Raw genomic sequence first — 20,774 nt, forward strand, 5'->3', positions numbered from 1 at the left:
CACCTCTCTCAAGTATCTAAGTGAATTTCCACTGCCTGAAAGTAACATATCTGAATTATATAGCTAGGCATTTATATTTATTCACCAAGGGCCAAGCAAACATGCTAAATATATTTACAACACTGCGGTTGTTGTTGGTTTTTTTTAATGGATATTACTTATCATTGATAAGTTAGGCACTGAAATCAAATAAATCTAAAAGGGTCAAGGACACTGAGATACTTCATGGACAAAATTAACCTGAAAACTGTAAGTGCTCTCTGAAAAGTGCTTTCTATGTAAATTCTCTGCATGGCATGTTCAGACCACTCTGTTAGAACTGGAATTGCTCAGGGGCAGTGGTCCCAGTGGCATCTAATTCAATCTTTATTACTCATCCATCAGACTGGTAACTATTCTTTGTATTCTTTGTACTGTATACAGTAACTTCCTTCATACAAACAGGACCCTTAGATTACAGCAATTTACATGATAAGGGGTAGAGATTTAGTCATGTGGTGTACTGGGAAGTAAACCTGCTCACAGAATGAGACTTGTGCAGGCAACGATAGAAATAGGTGATTTTCCAGGGAGTCTAGATGATGAATATAGAAGTAAGCAGCAGGGAAAGCTGCAGGCTTCCAAAGAAGAGAAGAGTCCCTCAGTGCTATTACTGTGACTGTACTGCAGAGTTAGCACAGGACATTTGCTGTGATCACTGGCGTGACCAGAATCTCGTATGGACAAGTTCAGCTTGCAGACGCAAACTCAGTGCCAGTAGTGCAGGTTACCACAGTAACTGGCATGGATAGACTTTCTAAAATTAAGGACACAAAGCTGAAATAGAGGAGGCAAATGTGGATTCATTTTCTAAGCAAAACTGTTTATTACATGAATACTTACCACACTTTTCTTCTGATCTGAAAAGGCCATTTACAAAGAAGGCGATTATGTGCAAGAAACAGTCAAATTCAATGTTTACTGAGTGCCAGAGAAACTATTTAACTACTGGTTAAATGTCTGACTGCCAGACTACTACCTAAGCTAAGAAATAAAACCTGACAGAAAGAAGCTTATTCTAAGAGATGCATTTGAACATAAAGCTTAGAAGGCAAATTGTTCGCTATATACTGAAATAGCTTGGTGTGCAATATCAAAACCTAAATTACAATGTGATGTTATGTTTGTTCTGCGAGCAAGCAGTTTTGTGCAATGCTCTCTATCCCCCTGAGTTATGACATCCCTGGAAATCTTCTACAAAGAGCTCAAGCAGCAGATTCACATCTCACTTTGCAGAAATTAGCTGTAAGATACTGAAAGAGATGTGGGCTGATATATCATTATTAATTTAGATGGTGCCATGGAACTGTCATACTAATGCACTCACATAAAAGACAATCAGAGAATATACTCCAGAGCTCAAACAGAGGTCTTCAACCTCATTAGGCTGGTTTCAGAAGCCAAGAGTCTATATCACAGCAGCACAGCAAAGGTTTCACAAGGGGAGTTTTCAATACATACAAAAAAGAAATCATTCTCAATAATTGCTTTGCAGCCTGAGCTACATGACAAACAGCCTTTTAAGGAAAAGCATTAATGGTGTATGACCATGTTCAGACAAGACATGGTTTTCTGGAGTAATTGCATCAGTACAATAAATCCCTCATCATCAATAAGAACAGCAGAGAGAAGGCAGCATTTGAACTTTTCACTGTCACCAGTTTTCAACCTTAACCAAATACTGCTCCCCTTAACACAAGGGTAGGACATTAACAACAGCTTTCATGGACTGACATACTATCATTGTTTCCCTATTTCTTCTCCCCTTTTCCCTTCAGAGTTTTTAACTGTGTGTCAAACATTGGAATACAGAGTATTTGAAGGCTAATGAGAATGTTTATTTCACCTTTAAGAGCATAGGAAGAAAGTGCATTTTACAGCTAAGGTGGCTGATTCTTTTCTCTTCCGTATCTTTTGTACAAAAGTTGAAGCCCTTCTCAAGTAAGCTTCAAGTACAAATTCTCAGCGGTATCACAATTAGGGCCAAAGTAAATTTGTTCTACAAAGGCACTGTCAATTACCTGTAACCACACATCTATATACATTGTACAATACTGTGATAATCTCCTCAATCACAATAAAGGCTCAAGCAGGCCACTGAGCCAGTGTGACAGCAGTATAAACAGGGTGTTTGGTGTTGCAGGCTGCATACCTGAGACAGAGGATCTGTAGTGCTCAGTTACAGATTGCCAACATCTACACCACAGTCTGACACCAAAAGTCTCAATGCAGACAAACCATGACTTACAATCCTAAAATTGCATTCCAGCTATAAATTACTGGTTTTGTTCCATGGAAAAGAGGTAACACACAGAGAGAAAACAGATTCACTCACCTTGCAGCCACTGACAATGTTATGGCCCCAGTGATTTGGTGCACATTTGTCACACATCTCTCCAACAGTATTGGGAGGGCAGATACAGCGGCCACTGATGGGATCGCAGTTATTACCGAAATGTGAACAAACGCAGGCTTCATGGGAGACAGAAAAATATTAAGCAGATGAAAAGTTACCCCTTTATGTAACAGCTGGAGGGCAGACCCTAACAGGGTTAGGATTATTCCAAAAAGCTTTTATCATACAGTGATCTCGAAGTATCTGAGGACACAGGGGGGCAGGAAAGGTAGGGTAAGCCCAGAGAAACAAAAACCAGGAGCAATGCAACACAGGTTAACTGAGATTGAAGTAATTGCAATGAGAACAGAATAGGGAAAATAAAAGCACTGGCTGCAGAAGTGCAGACACCTCTGAGATGGTGTACTCAAATGACATATCTGGGAGAGAATTGCTGTACAACTCCTGGGCCCAAGCTGTCTTGTGCAAGAAGACACCTGAGTGCTTCTGAGCCCTCTACACAGGGAATCTGCAGTGTATTTAACCTCTTCTACCACCCTAAGCCAACCTCCTGAAATTTCTGCTCATGTAAACAGACTTTTCTTAAAAGGCTAAATTGGTGTTTCAGCTGCTTCTTCCCATTCTATTCCCGATTTCAGATTACATGTATTCTGCCTTGGGAAGACAACAACTTGCCTCCTCACAGAAGGCTTGGATTCTTTGCAGACTTTATTCAATTAAAAGTACTTTGATTTTGGAAGTGGTCTTTGCTCTTAAAGCATTAATAAATGAAGAACTTATTGGTGGCAAATGCAAATTCAAGGTATGTAAATTATAAGTAGTTACGGGGCACAAGGCAACATATGATTGCTTGGAGGAGCAGAACTGGTGCACAGTTATATTCATACACCCTGTCAACATTATCCCTGAGGTCAGAGCAAAAGTATCATAAGCAAACTATGACCATCTACGTGATCATCTGTTTCTTGGGGTGCTTATAGAGCAGTGTAACATAACATTCATTACTGAGGGTTGCATTTATTTTCACTTCCATTACTGTATGAAATATTTCAATTCAGAGTAAAACTAAAAAATGTGATGTGCAAAGACAGAGCTCCTATCTATAGTTCAGATAAGAAGTGATCCTTATTTTTCCCCACCAATACTTTTAAAATAAGGTAACTGATGCAAAGAACACAGTAAATTTTGCCTCCGTCATGCCAGGAATAAGATGTTTTGCATGCTACATAAAAATTTTTGACACACTGTGGTTTGAAGGTGTTTTAGAAAACATCTCTCACTGGAAGACTGAGGCTTTAGGATGTGAATGCTCTTCTGTGGACTTCCAGTTCTTACACAAAATTGGTTGAAAAGGCACGGAGGGGAAGAAAGTGATACCACCAGTATTTTTTGCATTTTTACTTTTATCATTATTTAAAAAAACAGAAAAAATAGAACACATTCGTTGCAAGCAATAGTGAAATAGAAACCTCTTTTGTATCTTTGCTGCTAGAACGTCAGCACCAACTGATGATGCTTTAGGGTGTTTTTTTTTAAGACTTCATGTTATTTTACTGTGCAAGTATAAAAATTAAATTATATACCTTTTGGATAAATGTTAGACAAAAGACGTCCCATATTTTATTTGATACTTAACTGTCACTATAGAATTTGGTTTCTGTGCACTTCTTAGCATGATTTGATATACCTTTATTAAATTTCTGATTTTCTCTGTGATTCATAATTTAATTCTTTTTTTTTTTCTTTTTCTCATTTGAAGGAATACATAAAAAGATGACTAAAAATGAGTGGGGAAAAACCAGCATTTTGAAAACTGAATTCCTTTCCATCTGTTGTATTAACTTTGGAGCTTTTAAAAGTCTGAATGCTCTAAACATCTTTAGCTGTTGCAGTTATTTAAAATATTTGATGACCACGGGCAGATACTTTTCTATTTAAAATATTGTTCGGATTTACATTACTTCCCCATTTCATCCATGTTCCTTAAACTCTTATTTCAAGTTTGTCAAGACAGCAGTTAAAATTTTAATGTGAAATCTTGTTACCTGCCCTCACATTTTCCTTCCCCAACTGTATGAAATCAACATTTTGTTGTATTTCACAATAGTGATGTGCTTTTAAACTCTGAAATGTCAGAATAAACTAATCATGAAGATGATAAATGATTGCATTTTTTCTGTTGTATGTGTCCTAAGGGCTTTAGGACTACAGTTACCATTTGCATTTTATTTCAGTTCTCTCATCAATGAGCCTATTAATCTTTCCCTTTTCCAAGGTGCCAAAGTGTTTGCATTTTTCGAGGTAGTAAACATTTTCTGAGCCCTTCCCTCCCATAGGAAAAACCACCATATAGAGTAAGCAATGTTTTTAAATATGATCAAAAACCCAGCCTGGCTTAAGATTTATGAACACTACAGGTGAAATTGAAGTTTGATGCATAGATGTGGGTCTTAAGGCCTCAGTGCTTCATCCATAAAAAAAGGGAGTAGAAAAAGGCAGAGAGATAGGCTTGCTATTCCTGCTGCCATTCTGGATGGGAAAGGAGGAATAGGACACTGGGCATGGTGATTCTGCTTCTGAAGAGAATACTGTTTATGCCTGAAGAATAATAGCACTCTGCCATCAGCAAAGAATGCTGAGGAGCCATTGCCATTCAGGCATTCCAGCAGCCAGCCACACTAGACAACTATATACCTATCCCCTGACCACACCTAAATGAGTGTATGAGACTTTAAAAATACAGTTCAATTAGCAAAGACAGACATTTCCTCGTGAAAAGACCTAACAATTTGGTTCTTTTCAATGTCAGTACTACTTTAAGGGCAGGAAGCATCCATTTCACTGTTTGACCTAATGTCCAAAAGGACAAAACGTAAATGTAAAGAAGTGGCTGGATGTATTTACATCTGATGCTGGAGTTTCAGCATCTGGAAAAGCTTACTTTTCATGTATTTACACAAGACACATAGCAGATAATTTTATCTGAAGATCTGGTTGAACACAAAAATTATACAAGTAAGCAAGACCCTAAATATTACTGTATAGAAATTTAATATAAGAGGATGAACCATGTAAGGACAGTGAAAAGGTTTGGGATAAAAGTAGAAGCAAAGGGATTTTTTTTGTTTGGTTGTTTGGTTGTTTTTTTTTCTCCTGTTCATATCCCTTCAAGGATGCAGCAATCACGAGATGGTCGAATTCGAGATCCTCAGGACAGTGAGAAAAGTGTGCAGCAAGCTCACTGCCCTGGACTGCAAGAGAGCAGACTTTGGCCTCTTCAGGAACCTGCTTAGTAAGGTTCCATGGGATATAGCCCTAGAGGGCAGGGGGGCCCAAGACTCTTGGTTGTTATTCAAGGATCACCTGCTACAAGCTCAGGAGTGTTGCATCCCAACTAGAAGGAAGTGCAGCAGAAGGGCCAGGAGACCTCCTTGGATGGATAAGGAGCTGCTCAGGAAAATTCAAAGGGAAAAGGAGGCTTATAGAAGGTGGAAGCAGGGACAGATGGCCTGGGAAGAATACAGGGATGTTGTCCGGGAAGCTAGGGACCAGGTTAGGAAAGATAAGGCCCAGTTAGAATTAAACTTGGCTAGGGATGTGTCGTGGTTTAAGCCCAAGCTGTAAATCAGAACCACGCAGTCTACTGCCCTCCCCCCCACCTTTCTTCCCTCCGCTTCTGGAGGGACGGGGAGGAGAATCAAAAGAATGCAGCTCCCACGGGTTGAGATAAAGACAGTCCAGCAACTAAGGTATAACACAAATCACCACTGCCGCCACCAACAATAACAACGACAAGAGAAATAACAAGGGAAGAGAATACGATACCGCCCGCCGGAAAAGACAGCCTGACCGAAAAGGGGACGTGCCCTTCTGGGTAGCTAGCTCCCAGTTACATCCCCTGGCATGACGTGCTGTGGTATGGAACACCTCCTTGGCCAGTCTGGGTCAGGTGTCCTGTTCCCCCTTCCTCCCGGCCCCTCCTCCTCCCTCGCAGAGCATGAGACTCACAAAGTCCTTGGTCAGTCTAAACATCAGTGTTATCAGTTTTTTGTTCCCAGGCCAAAAGTCAAAAACACAGTGCTGCAACAGCTACTAAGAAGGAGAAAAAAAACCTGACTGCCACTGCTGAACCCAGGACAGTATCCACCCCTTGTTCCATACCATTCACGTCATGCTCAGATCCCACATTTTCCATATACTCTCACTCTCATCTCGGTGCACTGTTAGCTTAGTGCACGGACCAATTCCTATAAAGCTACTGAGTCCATTCGGTTCATGATGTTGGGCTCCATCTCTTGTAACAGTCTTTCAGGGCAGAAGAAGCTGTGTGCAGTGTTGGATCATTGCCTGCTGATGCTGATCATTCCTTTACTGTAGAACTCGTCCGGTTCTATCAAAGTTCATTCTCTGTTGGGATGATGGTCGGAGGGAAGTCAGAGCCAGTCGCTGGTGCCCTGCAGACTTCTAGTTGATGGGCTATAGCAGGCAACAGCGTACAATTGAGTTCATTGTCTGTTTTCCCCTAAAATCAAATCCCCGACTCCAAAAGCCGAGGGGTCCACCTCGAGTCTCCCCTGGAGCTTTCTGCCAGAGGCTCCAGGTAGGACCATTCTCCCCGGCTGCGGTGTACAGTACATTTTTTACATCTGGCCCATTCCGGACTGGTCCAAGGGCTACTGCATGAACTATCTCACGTTTAATTTGCTCAAAGGCTTGTTGTTGCTCAGGGCCCCATTGTCTCAGCATCGTAGCAACCAGGTGATGATGTGCTCCCCTGGTTGACGGGTAAAATCTTTTCGCATATTCCGTAGCTCGGTTGAGGTCCGAGGTCGAGAAGTCACCTCTTCTTCTTCTTCATCATGGGATGATGACTCCTGATCAGATGGTGGCCCGGGTGGTGAATACATTGTTTCTTCATCTTGCTTCACCCTTCTTGCCTCTTTTTTGCTTTTTCTCTTGCGTATGGGGGCAATCGATATTGGTACGAATTGGTCCTCTGGTTTAGCTGCAGTCATTATCACTGTGGTTTGAGTAGCAACTGTACTTGTCGCTGGGGGTGGTGTAGCTGCTGTGGTTGGAGCTGGGGTAGCTTCGCTGTCTGTTGCAGTTGAAGTTTGAGTAGTGGCTGTACTTGTCGCTGGGGTAGCTGCACTGTCTGTTGCAGTCGAAGTTTGAGTAGTGGCTGTACTTGTCGCTAGGGGTGGTGTAGCTGCTGTGCTCGGAGCTGGAGTAGCTGCGCTGCCTGTTGCTTCGCCCTCAGATCCAGCGACATTTCTTTCCTTTTGAAGGTGCTGGATAGTGTTGAACAAGGCCCAGTACGCATAGGCCAAGCCCCAGCACGTTGACATGATTTGTCCCTCTCTGGTATGACCAGGATGACAGCACACCTCATTTAAGTGTTTTACTAATTCTTCTGGATTTTGCAGTTGTTCGGTGGTGAAATTCCAAAACACTGGAGGGGCCCACTGACCTAGATACTTGCCCATACTATCCCACACACCCTGCCACTCATGGCTGTCCAGCCTCGGGGAAAATCTCTCGGTCCCCCTATTTTGTCGTCTAACCCCAGACAAGGCCCAAACCCGACTCTGCTTAACTCTTGAGATCAGACGTAATGGTTGTGGACAAAACACACTCTGTATGCGTGCCAACATGGTGACCCCCATCACAATCAGCAAACAGGTCTCAACAATATTAAAAGGCCACTCAAAAACTTCAAAACTCTCAAACGATGCTGTAAACGGTCTGGAAGGGGCACTGGGAGGGTAAAAGAATGTCTCCTTCATAGGTTGACCACCCAGGAAGGAGAAAAAAGATGTATAGTTGCTAAGCATTTGTATTATATACCTCCCAAAGTATAAAGGTGGTGACCACACTGGGAACATAAGCCAGACCAGTTTCATGATCAATTTTTCTATTGTATTACAAGTCATTACCATAAAATACAATGAGACAATAACCTTAGCCCAAGCCCCACACTTGAAAAACACTAACACAGCAAATACCGGCTCTAAGTAACCTACGGCATATTGAGACTGTGAGATCAAAAACGACAACTTTGAGAGCCAATAAATCAGCATTGTGACAAGTGACTATCAATCCAAAAGACTGAATGCTTATCACAAATACAATTAGACACACTCCGGTCAGATCTGTCGTTATCTCAACCCTTCGGGCCCCACGTTGGGCGCCAAAATAGAACTGTCGTGGTTTAAGCCCAAGCTGTAAATCAGAACCACGCAGTCTACTGCCCCCCCCCCACCTTTCTTCCCTCCGCTTCTGGAGGGACGGGGAGGAGAATCAAAAGAATGCAGCTCCCACGGGTTGAGATAAAGACAGTCCAGCAACTAAGGTATAACACAAATCACCACTGCCGCCACCAACAATAACAACGACAAGAGAAATAACAAGGGAAGAGAATACGATACCGCCCGCCGGAAAAGACAGCCTGACCGAAAAGGGGACGTGCCCTTCTGGGTAGCTAGCTCCCAGTTACATCCCCTGGCATGACGTGCTGTGGTATGGAACACCTCCTTGGCCAGTCTGGGTCAGGTGTCCTGTTCCCGCTTCCTCCCGGCCCCTCCTCCTCCCTGGCAGAGCATGAGACTCACAAAGTCCTTGGTCAGTCTAAACATCAGTGTTATCAGTTTTTTGTTCCCAGGCCAAAAGTCAAAAACACAGTGCTGCAACAGCTACTAAGAAGGAGAAAAAAAACCTGACTGCCACTGCTGAACCCAGGACAGGATGTTAAGGACAACAGAAAGGATTCTATAGGTACATAGTGAATAAAAGACAGACTAGGGACAACGTAGGCCCCCTCCGGAAGATATCGGGAGAACTGGCTGCCCAGGATTTGGAGAAGGCTGAGGTTCTTGATGACTTCTTTACCTCGGTCTTCACTGGCAAAGTCTCTGACCGCACCACCCAAGTCTTGGAAGGCAAACGCAGGGACTGTGAGAATGAAGACCCTAGGCCCACTGTAGGAGAGGATCAAGTTCGAGACCATCTTAAAAACCTAAATGTACACAAGCCCATGGGACCTGATGAAATCCATCTGCGGGTTCTGAAGGAGCTGGCGAATGAAGTTGCTAAGCCACTGGTCATCATATTTGATAGATCATGGCAGTCAGGTGAAGTTCCCGATGACTGGAAAAAGGGAAATATAACCCCCATTTTCAAGAAGGGGCAAATGGATGACCTGGGGAATTACAGACCAGTCAGTCTCACCTCTGTGCCTGACAAACTCTTGGAGCAGATTCTCCTGGAAGAAATGCTAAGGCACATGAAAAACAAGGAGGTGCTTGGTGACAGCCAGCATGGCTTCACTAAGGGGAAATCCTGCCTGACCAATTTGGTGGCCTTCTATGATGAGGCTACGGAACTAATGGACAGGGGGAGAGCAGTTGATGTCATCTACCTGGACTTGTGCAAAGCCTTCAACACTGTCCCACACGACATCCTTGTCTCTAAATTGGAGAGACATCAAATTGATGGGTGGACCACTCGGTGCATAAAGAACTGGCTGGATGGCCGCACACAAAGAGTTGTGGTCAATGGCTTGATGTCCAACTGGAGACCTCTAACGAGTGGTGTCCCTCAGGGATTGGTGTTGGGACCGGTCTTGTTCAACATCTTTGTCAGTGACATGGACAGTGGGATTGAGTGCGCCCTCAGCAAGTTTGCTGATGACACCAAGCTGTGTGGTTTGGTTGATACCCTGGAGGGAAGGGATGCCATTCAGGGGGACCTCGACACACTTGTGAGGTGGGCTGATGCCAACCTTATGAAGTTTAACCATGCCAAGTGCAAGGTCCTACACCTGGGTCGGAGCAATCCCAGGCACAGCTACAGGTTGGGCAGAGAAGAGATTCAGAGCAGCCCTGCAGAGAAGGACTTGGCGGTGTTGGTCAATGAGAAAATGAACATGAGCCAGCTTCAGTGTGCACTCACAGCCCAGAAAGCCAACCGTATCCTGGGCTGCATCAAAAGGAGCGTGACCAGCAGGTCGAAGGAGGTGATCCTGCCCCTCGACTCTGCTCTCGTGAGACCTCACTTAGAGTATTGTGTGCAGTTCTGGTGTCCTGAACATAAAAAGGACATGGAACTGTTGGAACAAGTCCAGAGGAGGGCTATGAGGATGATCAGGGGACTGGAGCACCTCCCGTATGAAGAGAGGCTGAGAAAGTTGAGGCTGTTCAGCCTGGAGAAGAGAAGGCTGCGTGGAGACCTCATAGACAGCCTTCCAGTATCTGAAGGGGGCCTACAAGGATGCTGGGGATGGACTATTCATCAGGGACTGTAGTGACAGGACAAGGGGTAACGGGTTCAAACTTAAACAGGGGAAGTTTAGATTGGATATAAGGAAGAAATTCTTTACTGAGAGGGTGGTGAGGCACTGGAATGGGTTGCGCAGGGAGGTTGTGAATGCTCCATCCTTGGCGGTGTTCAAGGCCAGGTTGGATGAGGCCTTGGGTGGCATGGTTTAGTGTGGGGTGTCCCTGCCCATGGCAGGGAGGTTGGAAGTAGATGATTTTAAGGTCCTTTCCAACCCTAACTATGATTCTATGATATGGTTTTGCAAGCACCTTAACCAGCATTCTAGGACACTCTTACAGTAAATAAGTTATAGGAACTTCACAGAAAATTTTTTGGCAGAAGGTACTCGGAGAAAAGGACGTTCCTGTTCCTTCTAAATGTGGTAGATGAGCTGTAAACTGAGCTTAAAACAGCAGGAATTGCTTGGGTCTTTTGTTCTTGCCAATCACCATCCTTGCTAACTGAACTATTTACAAGACTGTCTATGGAAATACCTACCTGTCAGGAAAATTTGTTAGGCAATCCAAACCCTACCTATCTAGAATCTTAGTAATGAATAAACAAAAAAAAAAAACACCCCCAAAAAAAAAATCTGCAATTGTCTGCAAAGATTTTACATACGAGTACAGCCTCCTTCTTCAAAGTTGTAAAATCCATGAGCACAGCGATCACACTTCTTTCCTGTCACTCCGGGCTGACAGTAACACTGTCCATCTCCATCACAGTCAAAGGACTTGGAACCAAAAGAGTTGCAGTTGCAGGGAACACATCCTCCTGAAGACTGTAAACCAAATGTTTCAGGCTGCCACAGAAAAAGGAAGAACAGTTACTACATGGAATGATTACTAAGAGAACAGAGGAAAAGCTGAGAGAGTAGTGAAATCAGGGTGATTCTTTCCTCTTCATCATTGAAATACTGCCCTTATCAGATTGAATTGTAGCAATAACACAGTGGGGCAAGGACACTACATACCCTACATGGCTGCAAAATAATACAGATTTCAGAACATTAACTGATGTAACTGACATCTCCCATGAGATTGTGCTTCTATAAGTACAATTCCCACAAGAAAGGGAATGTATGTCAGCGCCATATACACATCCTGTGTCTCGGTTGTAAGATTACGTCAGGCAGAGTTTGTTGCTAAGAGAGTGAATTCAAATTCTTAGTTATGAATGGAGATTGATTCAACCGGAAAGTTTCTGAACAACTAGATTTTATCTCCTCTGACATAGGGCAATATCTGTATACAGTATTCTGTCAGTGGAGGGCATTTCTTTTTAATGATATTTAAATAACTTTAGAAGAGCATTTATATAATGTATTTGTGTATAAGACAAGAAAATAATGGGAATTTTCTATTTTTAAGATAAAACCTCTGTCTTTGGGTCATGTCTAAGACTACAATAGAAATAAGCAATAAGCCTCTGTTCCTCTTCTCTTTTCATTCTTTGCTTTCTTTATTGCATTGAATAAAGTTTCTACAGAACCACTAGATGTTATCAACTAAAGTAATAAATTTCCTCCTTAACTCCACTAATAGCATGCAAAAAGTATACTTGTAAAAAAGGGAAGACACCTGCTCATTTGTAATATGGAGTTCTAAACAAAGCTTTTAAACCAACAGACCCCATAGGTTTCACTGCACCAGCTAACAGAGGCTCCTAAGGGCAAATCATACTTGATATTCAAATTCTGAAGCTGAAGCTGAAGTGACTTAAAATTTGAGTACATTTCTACTGTTTTTTTCAGGTCTGATTTTCAGAGAATATTGAAATCCAATTACATAACTATCAGACTTCACTAGGTAAGCAAAATGTTAAAAGTGAGATATTAAAAAAGATCGCTGCTGATGAATATAAATGGAAAAAAGTGGAAAGTATTTGCTTTTACAATGTGCTACTTTGTGACCCAGGCACGTGGTATTAGATTTTTTCACCCAGCATACAGCAGTACTGGTTTTCCAAGTCAGTGAAGCTTCACTAATGTACATTTTACATGGATTTGTTCCACAGTGGAACACTCAACCAAGAGGTGAATTCCCAGACACTTCAGCAGGTTTCCATGTGAAAGTCCTGGAATCTGATCTCTGAGGTTAATACTGAAGTTCCACATTCTCATAAAGAATCTGTATATAGGTATCAGAATACAGGACTACATGTACAGTCAGAATTTGGCCTGAAGAATCATATGAACCTGAGTGAATGTTTGATTATACATATAATAATGAAGTACATTAAATTTCCAAATTCTATATTGAAATGTTTTGCCAGTTACGTACTTCTTCAAAACATGGTATATGAGAGAGAAAGAAATACTCAACCTCATATAATTAAACTCTAAGGTTCAATTAAATATACTGGCCATCTCTAAAGGTTTCTTTTCCACAGGAAGAAACACACAGAAATGTGAATATGCAAAAATCTCAGGAAGACATTCAAAGGCAGTGAAGTAACCAATGCACAGCGTGCATCTCAGTTCTCAATAGAAACTTTGATAAGATCTAATAAATTCTGTTTATAACAGTGAAAGTAAGAAAAAGTCTGATAGTAGCACTCCACACAGCGTGAAAGAAGAAAGGATCCTTAGCATGCTGGGTTGTATCCTGCGATGAGCTCTGCACAGTCAAAGACATTTTGATCAGCCATGCAAACCCCCAAGTTAAGCCCTCAGCAAAGCTTGTTTACACACAGAAATTCTAAGAATCACATTTAGAACAACAGATAAGATCCTGGATGACAATGAGGAAATAAGATGAATTTTCTGAATATGTTATTATATTGTGTCCCTGGATCGGCGTATATCAAGTGTTTGTGTGGGCAACACAGTTACATAATATATGTTAAATGGGTAAAAGCTCATGTGCTCCAAGGGAATCCATATAAGCAAACATGGCATGGGTTCCAGAGTCTGGGGGAGGAGAAGAAACTACGAGGGATTTTTTTAAATAGGGTGTGGTAACTGTGGAGGTTTTCAGTTGCAGGGGAAAAATTCAACATTCCTAAAGCACTGCTCTGTTAGAACCAATTGCACCATAGTTACTTCATTTTAGAAAGTAAGTTTGTTTGTTGGTATGTGATAAAAAACGAACACTTCTGCCATTTTGGGCATTACATTCAAATAATGGGCACTTCACCCAGTTAAAAATGGCTCAAATAACTGGCCATATTCACCAACAAGGACTTTTAACATCAGTTATGTACGATATTTTAAGATTAGATCTTAACAGTTTGCCTCTAGGGCTGATCCTTCTCAAAAACTCCTTAAGCTTTTTGTTCTTGAATTATTAGAAGAGGAAGTGTCCTAGTTTCAGTTAAGGCGCAACTGGAAGTCTTATTCTGCCCGAAGGTGATGAACATCCAACTGATTCCATTGATGTATATACATATCACCCATACATTTTGTGCATACTGCTGTTGATGGTGCTTCTTTTGGACTAATTTTAGTACTTGACTTCTGGCCTATAGTGTCATTTGCACTATGAGAAGCCCTATGAGTGGGGAAGTATCCTAACAAGCTGCCCATCTTCTGAGCCTGTCTATTTCTTGATAATTCTGTATATTGTAGCAGGCCTATTTAAAATAAATATTTTTTAAAAGCCTGGGAGAGCTCCAAACACAAGCAAGTACAAAACTTCAGCCCATGCAATGCACACAGTTTCTGATTACCAGAGTAGCAGCCCGGTAAGCACCCCGTGGGCACCCACTGGCACTGCTGATGCCCCATCTCCGAGGGGGGACTCTGATCTGCTGACTGCTTCGTGCATTTTCTTTCAATTTAGGCACCTGTTTGCTGATTTCACAGTGTCTGCCCATGAATCCTGATTTGCAGGTACATCTTCCTGATATATCACATTGTAGTGACACAGATCCTAAAGCACTGCAGCCACAGGGTATACAAAACAGCTTTTCTGGGGCCCAGAAGTAGCTGGGCTTTAAGAATGAAAAGGAAACACTGTTAGAAAGTAAATATAATGAAACACCACCACATCAAAGAGTATTGGAATAAAGATAGTAGTAAACAAAGATTAATTCCAATCAACTGCCAATATTGTAATAACAAGCTATTTGCTGTGTACATTATGCAATTCGTGCAAATTGCATTAATACCAACTATTTTTCTTTGGACAGACAACTTAAATACTTTTAAAAATAGAGTGCAAGCAAACAACTTCAAGAATTACAGTTTTAAAGGGTGAAAATGATCCTTGTGATTTCTGCAGAATTATTAATGTGTTTTAAATTATACACACAAGGAGGTATTCTGAGGACACAGGCCTAACCCACTAGTCCTTAGGCTGAACTAGAGAAATATGCAGCCAGCTATAACGCATTCCTTAGCAGCCTGAAGACAACTCTGTGAAAGTTTTCGAAACACTGGTTTTTGCAGTGATTCATGAGACAGCAAAACAATGTCAAGGCAAAAGACTTTCACCAGAAAAAAAGAAAGAATTATTTGGACAATACAAGAAGAAATCCCGAGGAAGAAAAAACCAAACCCAAAAACATAAAAGCAGAACATTCACAGCAGAAATAAACTAGCATCTTGCTTTTTTTAAAATCAGATGCTATCAGACAGTTTGCAACTCTCTTCATAGAGTGATTATCCTCCAGAGATGTAATATTTTTAACTGATTTATTTATATCAAACATTCAGAATATAAATACCATAAATAAAAATGTACTGATATGCATAGTGAGGCTTAAAATACATTCACTGCATGCAAATGCAACCTTGTGTGTTTTGTAGAAAAGTTTTAGAAAACATTTAAAACCCAACCATTTTACTTCTCTGTACGTAAGACCAACCAACCCATATATGCTCTTTAAGTGAAAAATGACCAAAAAGAAAATCTTGCGAAACCCAAATGATATTTAGTTATGAGAAGCAGGATGAAAGCTGAAATGAAACACCACTTCTTGTCACTCACCTTGCAGATATCACACCGGCGCCCAATCACATTGGCTTTACACTTGCACTGGCCTGTCCGAGAGTCACAGATCTCTGAGAAGGAGCCATTTATGTGACAGTGACAGGCTGTAGAGGAAGAACAAGGAGCTGTCAATGTCTTTCCTAAAGCTAAATTAAATAGCCAAATTTTTACAGCGCAGCTTTTGCCACCTTGAGACCTTCGGGAAGGCAGGCCTGAGCAAAGCAGGAAGGTGTCCCTTCCCATACAGTAGCAACACACTTTAACCCACCTATATTAATTTGAAAATTTTCTACAATTTCTCACAGTGAGAAATTTTGCCTCAAGTTCATAAACAACTTGGTTTATATCATGCTCTCAGATCAAAACAGAGTGTTTAGGGCACATTACTGAGTACATGCCCTGAAACTTGTAATGAGCACGTTGGCAATGAATGAAAAAATATAAAGCGTACAAGCACTACACAGGGTGCATATGGAATGTGGCTATGGCAGGTGGGAGTGTTACTGCACCACATACTGGTCTTGCTACCCTGGGATCCATTACGTGACAATGTCACAGGCAGGAAATATTGGCAGGCTGAGGACCCATAATAAGGTTACCTCCAGGGGCCTCACTAGAAGGGACAGTAACCAGTAACCTCTTCAGCCCCACTAAGAGCTCCTCCTCACAGGCAGCAGCATTGAATACAGCTGAAAAAGAGATCAACCATTGTCTGCTGTGGACCTCTGTCTCAGCAACAACATTGCAGTTCCCAGAGAAAACATACCCGGCCTAACAATGCTCTCTCTTAAGGTTTTAAAACAGCTATGAAAAGGAACTGCTGTTTCTTGAGGAAAATAACAATGCTTTTGGTTTCTAAATTCTTGTATTTTAGGGGAAAATAAATTTTGGGGAAGGTTTTTATCACCCTTTATGGTCTTCAGCCATGATTCTTTTGGCATACAGAGATTAGAAAAAAGTCCCTTCAGCACTCAGTACAGAAGAGGGATGTGATTGGTGTCACAGGGACTATAACCACGCAGACACCAACTCCATCAGCATGAGCTGGTTCCTGCACATCCCCTTTTTCTTCCCCAGAGGGGAATGAATCCACACGTGTTTATCAATCTACTCTGTAAGCCAGGCTTCCAATCCACATTTTGCTTTCATGCAGCACCCTGACTGCATGTGTTGGGTTTTTTTTCTCAACCTGACAGCTTCATTTTAAGAAACACTTAAGAGTCCCAACAGTGAACACATGGTGGTCACATACTTGCATGTCACAAGATGCCATTTGAGACAAAGCAGTTATAGATTTTTTATATATAGACTATTACAACAGAAGCTTCCTCATTACTTTATTGTACTTGCTAATTTACAATTTTTAATTTTAATTTGAAAAGCTTTTTTGTTTGTTTTTCTCCCCATTTTGAGGTATTATGCAAAAGTTCCTTTTTTTTTTTTTTTAAACAAAAGTGACGTCATGGCTTGCCAATCTGTTCATGGCATTATTTCTCCAATGTCTGCAAAGATGTCTGGTATTCTGAAAAAGTAACAAAAACATGTTGGGCTCTCACACCAGCCTGGTAACACCTTCAGAGGTTTCGATCTCTTTCTGCTTTGCAATATATTAAAAAAATGTTTACATTTAATGTTTACATGTTTAATGTAAACATTTTTAAACACTTTTGCTATAATTAACATCGCTTCTCTTTTCCTTTTACTCTCATTTTCCAACACTGAATCTATAATGTACCTCTTTCATCCTGTATACAGCCTTTCTTACCATAATATTCATATCAACACTTCGAACTGTACACAGTGATGAGTATCACATATATGTTTTAAGTATTTTTCTAATTAAAATGGTCAGCAGTGACAGATGATGTGAAACCTCAGACTCAGCAAACTACAATTCTCAATACAAATTAACAGTATTTCACCAAATGTTTTGCCAGACCTCAAAAAACAAAGTCTGTCTTACTTGAACCATTTTGCTTATCAGGCATATGACACCACGAATATAAAAAAGAAAATTTACACTGACTTTATAAGCAGGTGAGCTTGTCCTATTTATATTATATATTACTGCAAATGACATACCATGTATTCTTAACTCGGTCACAGACGACTGAGTGCAATACAGTAGTTAGAAAAATTTGGAAGTTAAGACTTTGCTTGTTTTCTTTTGCTCTGGCAGTATGTACATAGAGTAGAAACATACAGTCAGTGCTATGCATCTAATGAACTGTTACTCAATCTGATAAATTGTATTTATCTCACCTAAAGCCTTCCCATTTGTTCACATCTACTGGGAAAATTAGCTATTGTCCAAGTCTCTAAATGGCTGCTATAATAAAACACTGCCTGTCAGAGAAATTTGTCTTATTTCCCTTGATCCTTAATTGTCTCTAAATTTGCATAAATATTTATAAGTGTGTATTTATAATCAGCCTACACACTCTCCGCCAATAGTAGTACCTTATGCACACGCACATAGGCACACTTGAATATTTGCTTTAATTCATCTCATGTCACTTAGCCCTATTACCATCAGCAGAACCTCCAGGTATTTGCTGCAGCATACTGTGCTATTTCGCAACAAAAACAACCTACTAGAATCAAATCAAATAAGCCCAGGACATTTGCTTGTTGTTCTTAGATTTATGATTTTGTACAGATAAACCAAAAATTTTAGAGACGCTATAGTGACATGAAGTTGTACTGTCATTTGAAATGGTTACTGCACACAACAAGAGCACTCTACTGAGAAAGAGCAAGAAACATTTCAAGCAATAATTTGAAAGCAAAATTCATGCTTTGCAATACTCCTGGATTTGGCTTTTTAATAAGGAATGAAATTGAAAACAACAAAGTAAAGGCACAGTCCCTCTGATATTGTAGCTGCAGGGCAAACTTCATGGAAGTCTGCAAAGGAAATCATATGCAAAAAAGAAAACCCACATGAAAGCCAGAGAGTAGCTGAATACAAGGTAATGGTGAGCACAAGGCTATGAATACATTAGGGGGCTCTCCTTGTCAGTGATACTAACAACAAAAGCAAAGCTTGTAATTCTACATTAAATATGTATTTATTTTAATACTTTTTTTTTAATTGTGTGTTTTCTGAACTCTCGTCATACTACATCTCTTTCTCATGCAGGAGCTGCCACTGCTGTAGAAATATTCAAATCAACAGTCCTATCAATGTCTCAGGCATAGAGACAAGCTACTGGAATTTTTGAAATACCCTTCTTTTTAAATCATATCACACACTTGACACCCTAACTTTATGACATCATTCATACCAAACTGTTAATTTGTGCAGGGAATATATGTAATTGTCCAGCTTTTATCCAGCATTTTCCAGTACGGAAAGCATTTACACAGGTATATGTCTGCATTGTTATTTATGACTTTATGTATACCAGGTTTATTAGCCTTAGATGAGAAACCTGTCAATGTTCTGCATCTCAGTCTTAGGTGGTCCAACAGAACTTAGTATTTTCACTGTCAAACTGCAAGCCACTAACAGAATTAATCCTGGAAATGGATGTCAGTGGTTCAGACTTTTGTGCATGCAATACAAGTGCTTGCAATACTGCAGAAGTTTCCTGTGTTCCTGCACATGCAGCAGCAAGACAATGGCCCAGCTCTTTTACTTTCATAATTTTATCCTGATATAACATCTTTTATTCAGTGTATTCAGTGGAGTTGTTCTGCCCAATAGCTGCATTCTGAATTATGCCAGCAATGGCTCAGAGAGAGCCACTGACTCCTACAGAAGCAGAAGCTCCTGTTCCTATCAAATCTTCCATCTGCTCTCAATGATTTTTTTTTGCAAGGGAAGTATGAGCTGGGGCTGATACTTAAACAACATACCACCACTCTGCTGAGAAGTGGTAGCTTGCTGCAGCACTGGGTATCTTCCTTCAGAGCACCTTGGAAAAACTGTCAGCAGATTTCAGACTCTGCTTTGCAGGGAGCAGGAGAATCTTGCCCTGCAAGAGGCAGCAGCTCCCAACACTTATTGAGGTCATGTAGGCAGAAGGGAGGTCACAAATGCTGCCGCAGTTGGGCCCCTCAGTAACTGAAGTATCACTCCCTCCTTTCAGCACCTATCTCACTACTTAATGGGATTTTCCTGGATGGCTTATGGCATTTATAGTGCGGTGTTTATAGTGAATTGTTTTCATTTATTTGTATTTATTTTCGTAGATCTGACATTTACTATAACCTTTTGCATTCATGCAATGCTCTACTCTCCCAGGTTTTTCCATGTCTGCTTCATTACTGCTTCAACTACAGCAGGAAGTTTTTTAATAGGTTCTTCTTTCTATTTACTTTGAAGCCTCCCTTTCCAGGTGAAAATGCAAGTAAAACACTATTATTATTAGAGGTGTAAGTATACTGTATCATTCTCCTACTCACACAGACAGAGGCACAGTCTTCCTCTCAGGAACATGGTTATAGGATAGATCAATACTGTCAGTAGTAGTAAAAGTTCATTACTTACGTTGACAGTTCCTTGCATCAAGAGCATCACCAAAATATCCATCAGCACACCTCTCACAATATTGGCCTGTTGTACCTGGCTTACATATCAGGCAAGCACCAGACAAGCTGTCACAGCTGCCAGGAACGGAGAAATCAAGGTTGTCATTACACTGGCATGGCTGGCACGATCCCCCTGGTATTAGTGGCTGTCCAAAATAGCCTTCTGCACACCTAAGGTAAAAAACATTGCCAGTTAGGGTCCTTAAATAATCCTCTTATTAGAAATATTTAAATTTGTTGCCTCACTAATCACTAAAAATAATTTGATCTTGTTTCAAGTATTTCTTAAGTGTCTTTTTCTCTCTCCTTCTCCTTTTTAACAACACTGTAGATACAATACCAGCTGAAATCCTGCCAGTTCCACTAGTAATTAGATTTCAGTGGGAGAAAAATCTTGTCACTGGCACTGAAGGCGAGACAAAGCATAGTAAAAAATCTGTCTGCTGGCACACTAGAAGAGGGGGATTGGATTAGATGACTTTAAAGGTCCCTTCCAGCCCAAAGTATTCTATGATTCTATGTTAGACTGAGTTCATATTTCAGTACATCCTGCCTAGATGTTCTGTGCTCATTTACCAGCAAGCTTGATGATT

The 20,774-nt window shown here is 40.9% G+C and overlaps 1 protein-coding gene across 1 annotated transcript in view; it reads right to left on the reverse strand.

Moving 5' to 3' along the window:
* LAMA2 (laminin subunit alpha 2) overlaps window positions 1–20,774 on the reverse strand; it is a gene marked incomplete at its 5' end in the record, with an annotated part of 387,284 nt that overhangs the window by 125,098 nt on the left and 241,412 nt on the right. The window contains 5 exons of the mRNA XM_080616795.1: window positions 2,375–2,511; window positions 11,333–11,513; window positions 14,381–14,644; window positions 15,643–15,749; window positions 20,141–20,352. Of these exons, the coding sequence (XP_080472921.1) occupies window positions 2,375–2,511; window positions 11,333–11,513; window positions 14,381–14,644; window positions 15,643–15,749; window positions 20,141–20,352 (901 nt within the window). The remainder of the gene's footprint in view (window positions 1–2,374; window positions 2,512–11,332; window positions 11,514–14,380; window positions 14,645–15,642; window positions 15,750–20,140; window positions 20,353–20,774) is intronic.

The sequence above is a fragment of the Psittacula echo genome, assembly GCF_963264785.1.
Source record: "Psittacula echo genome assembly, chromosome: 4".
NCBI lineage: Eukaryota > Metazoa > Chordata > Aves > Psittaciformes > Psittacidae > Psittacula > Psittacula echo.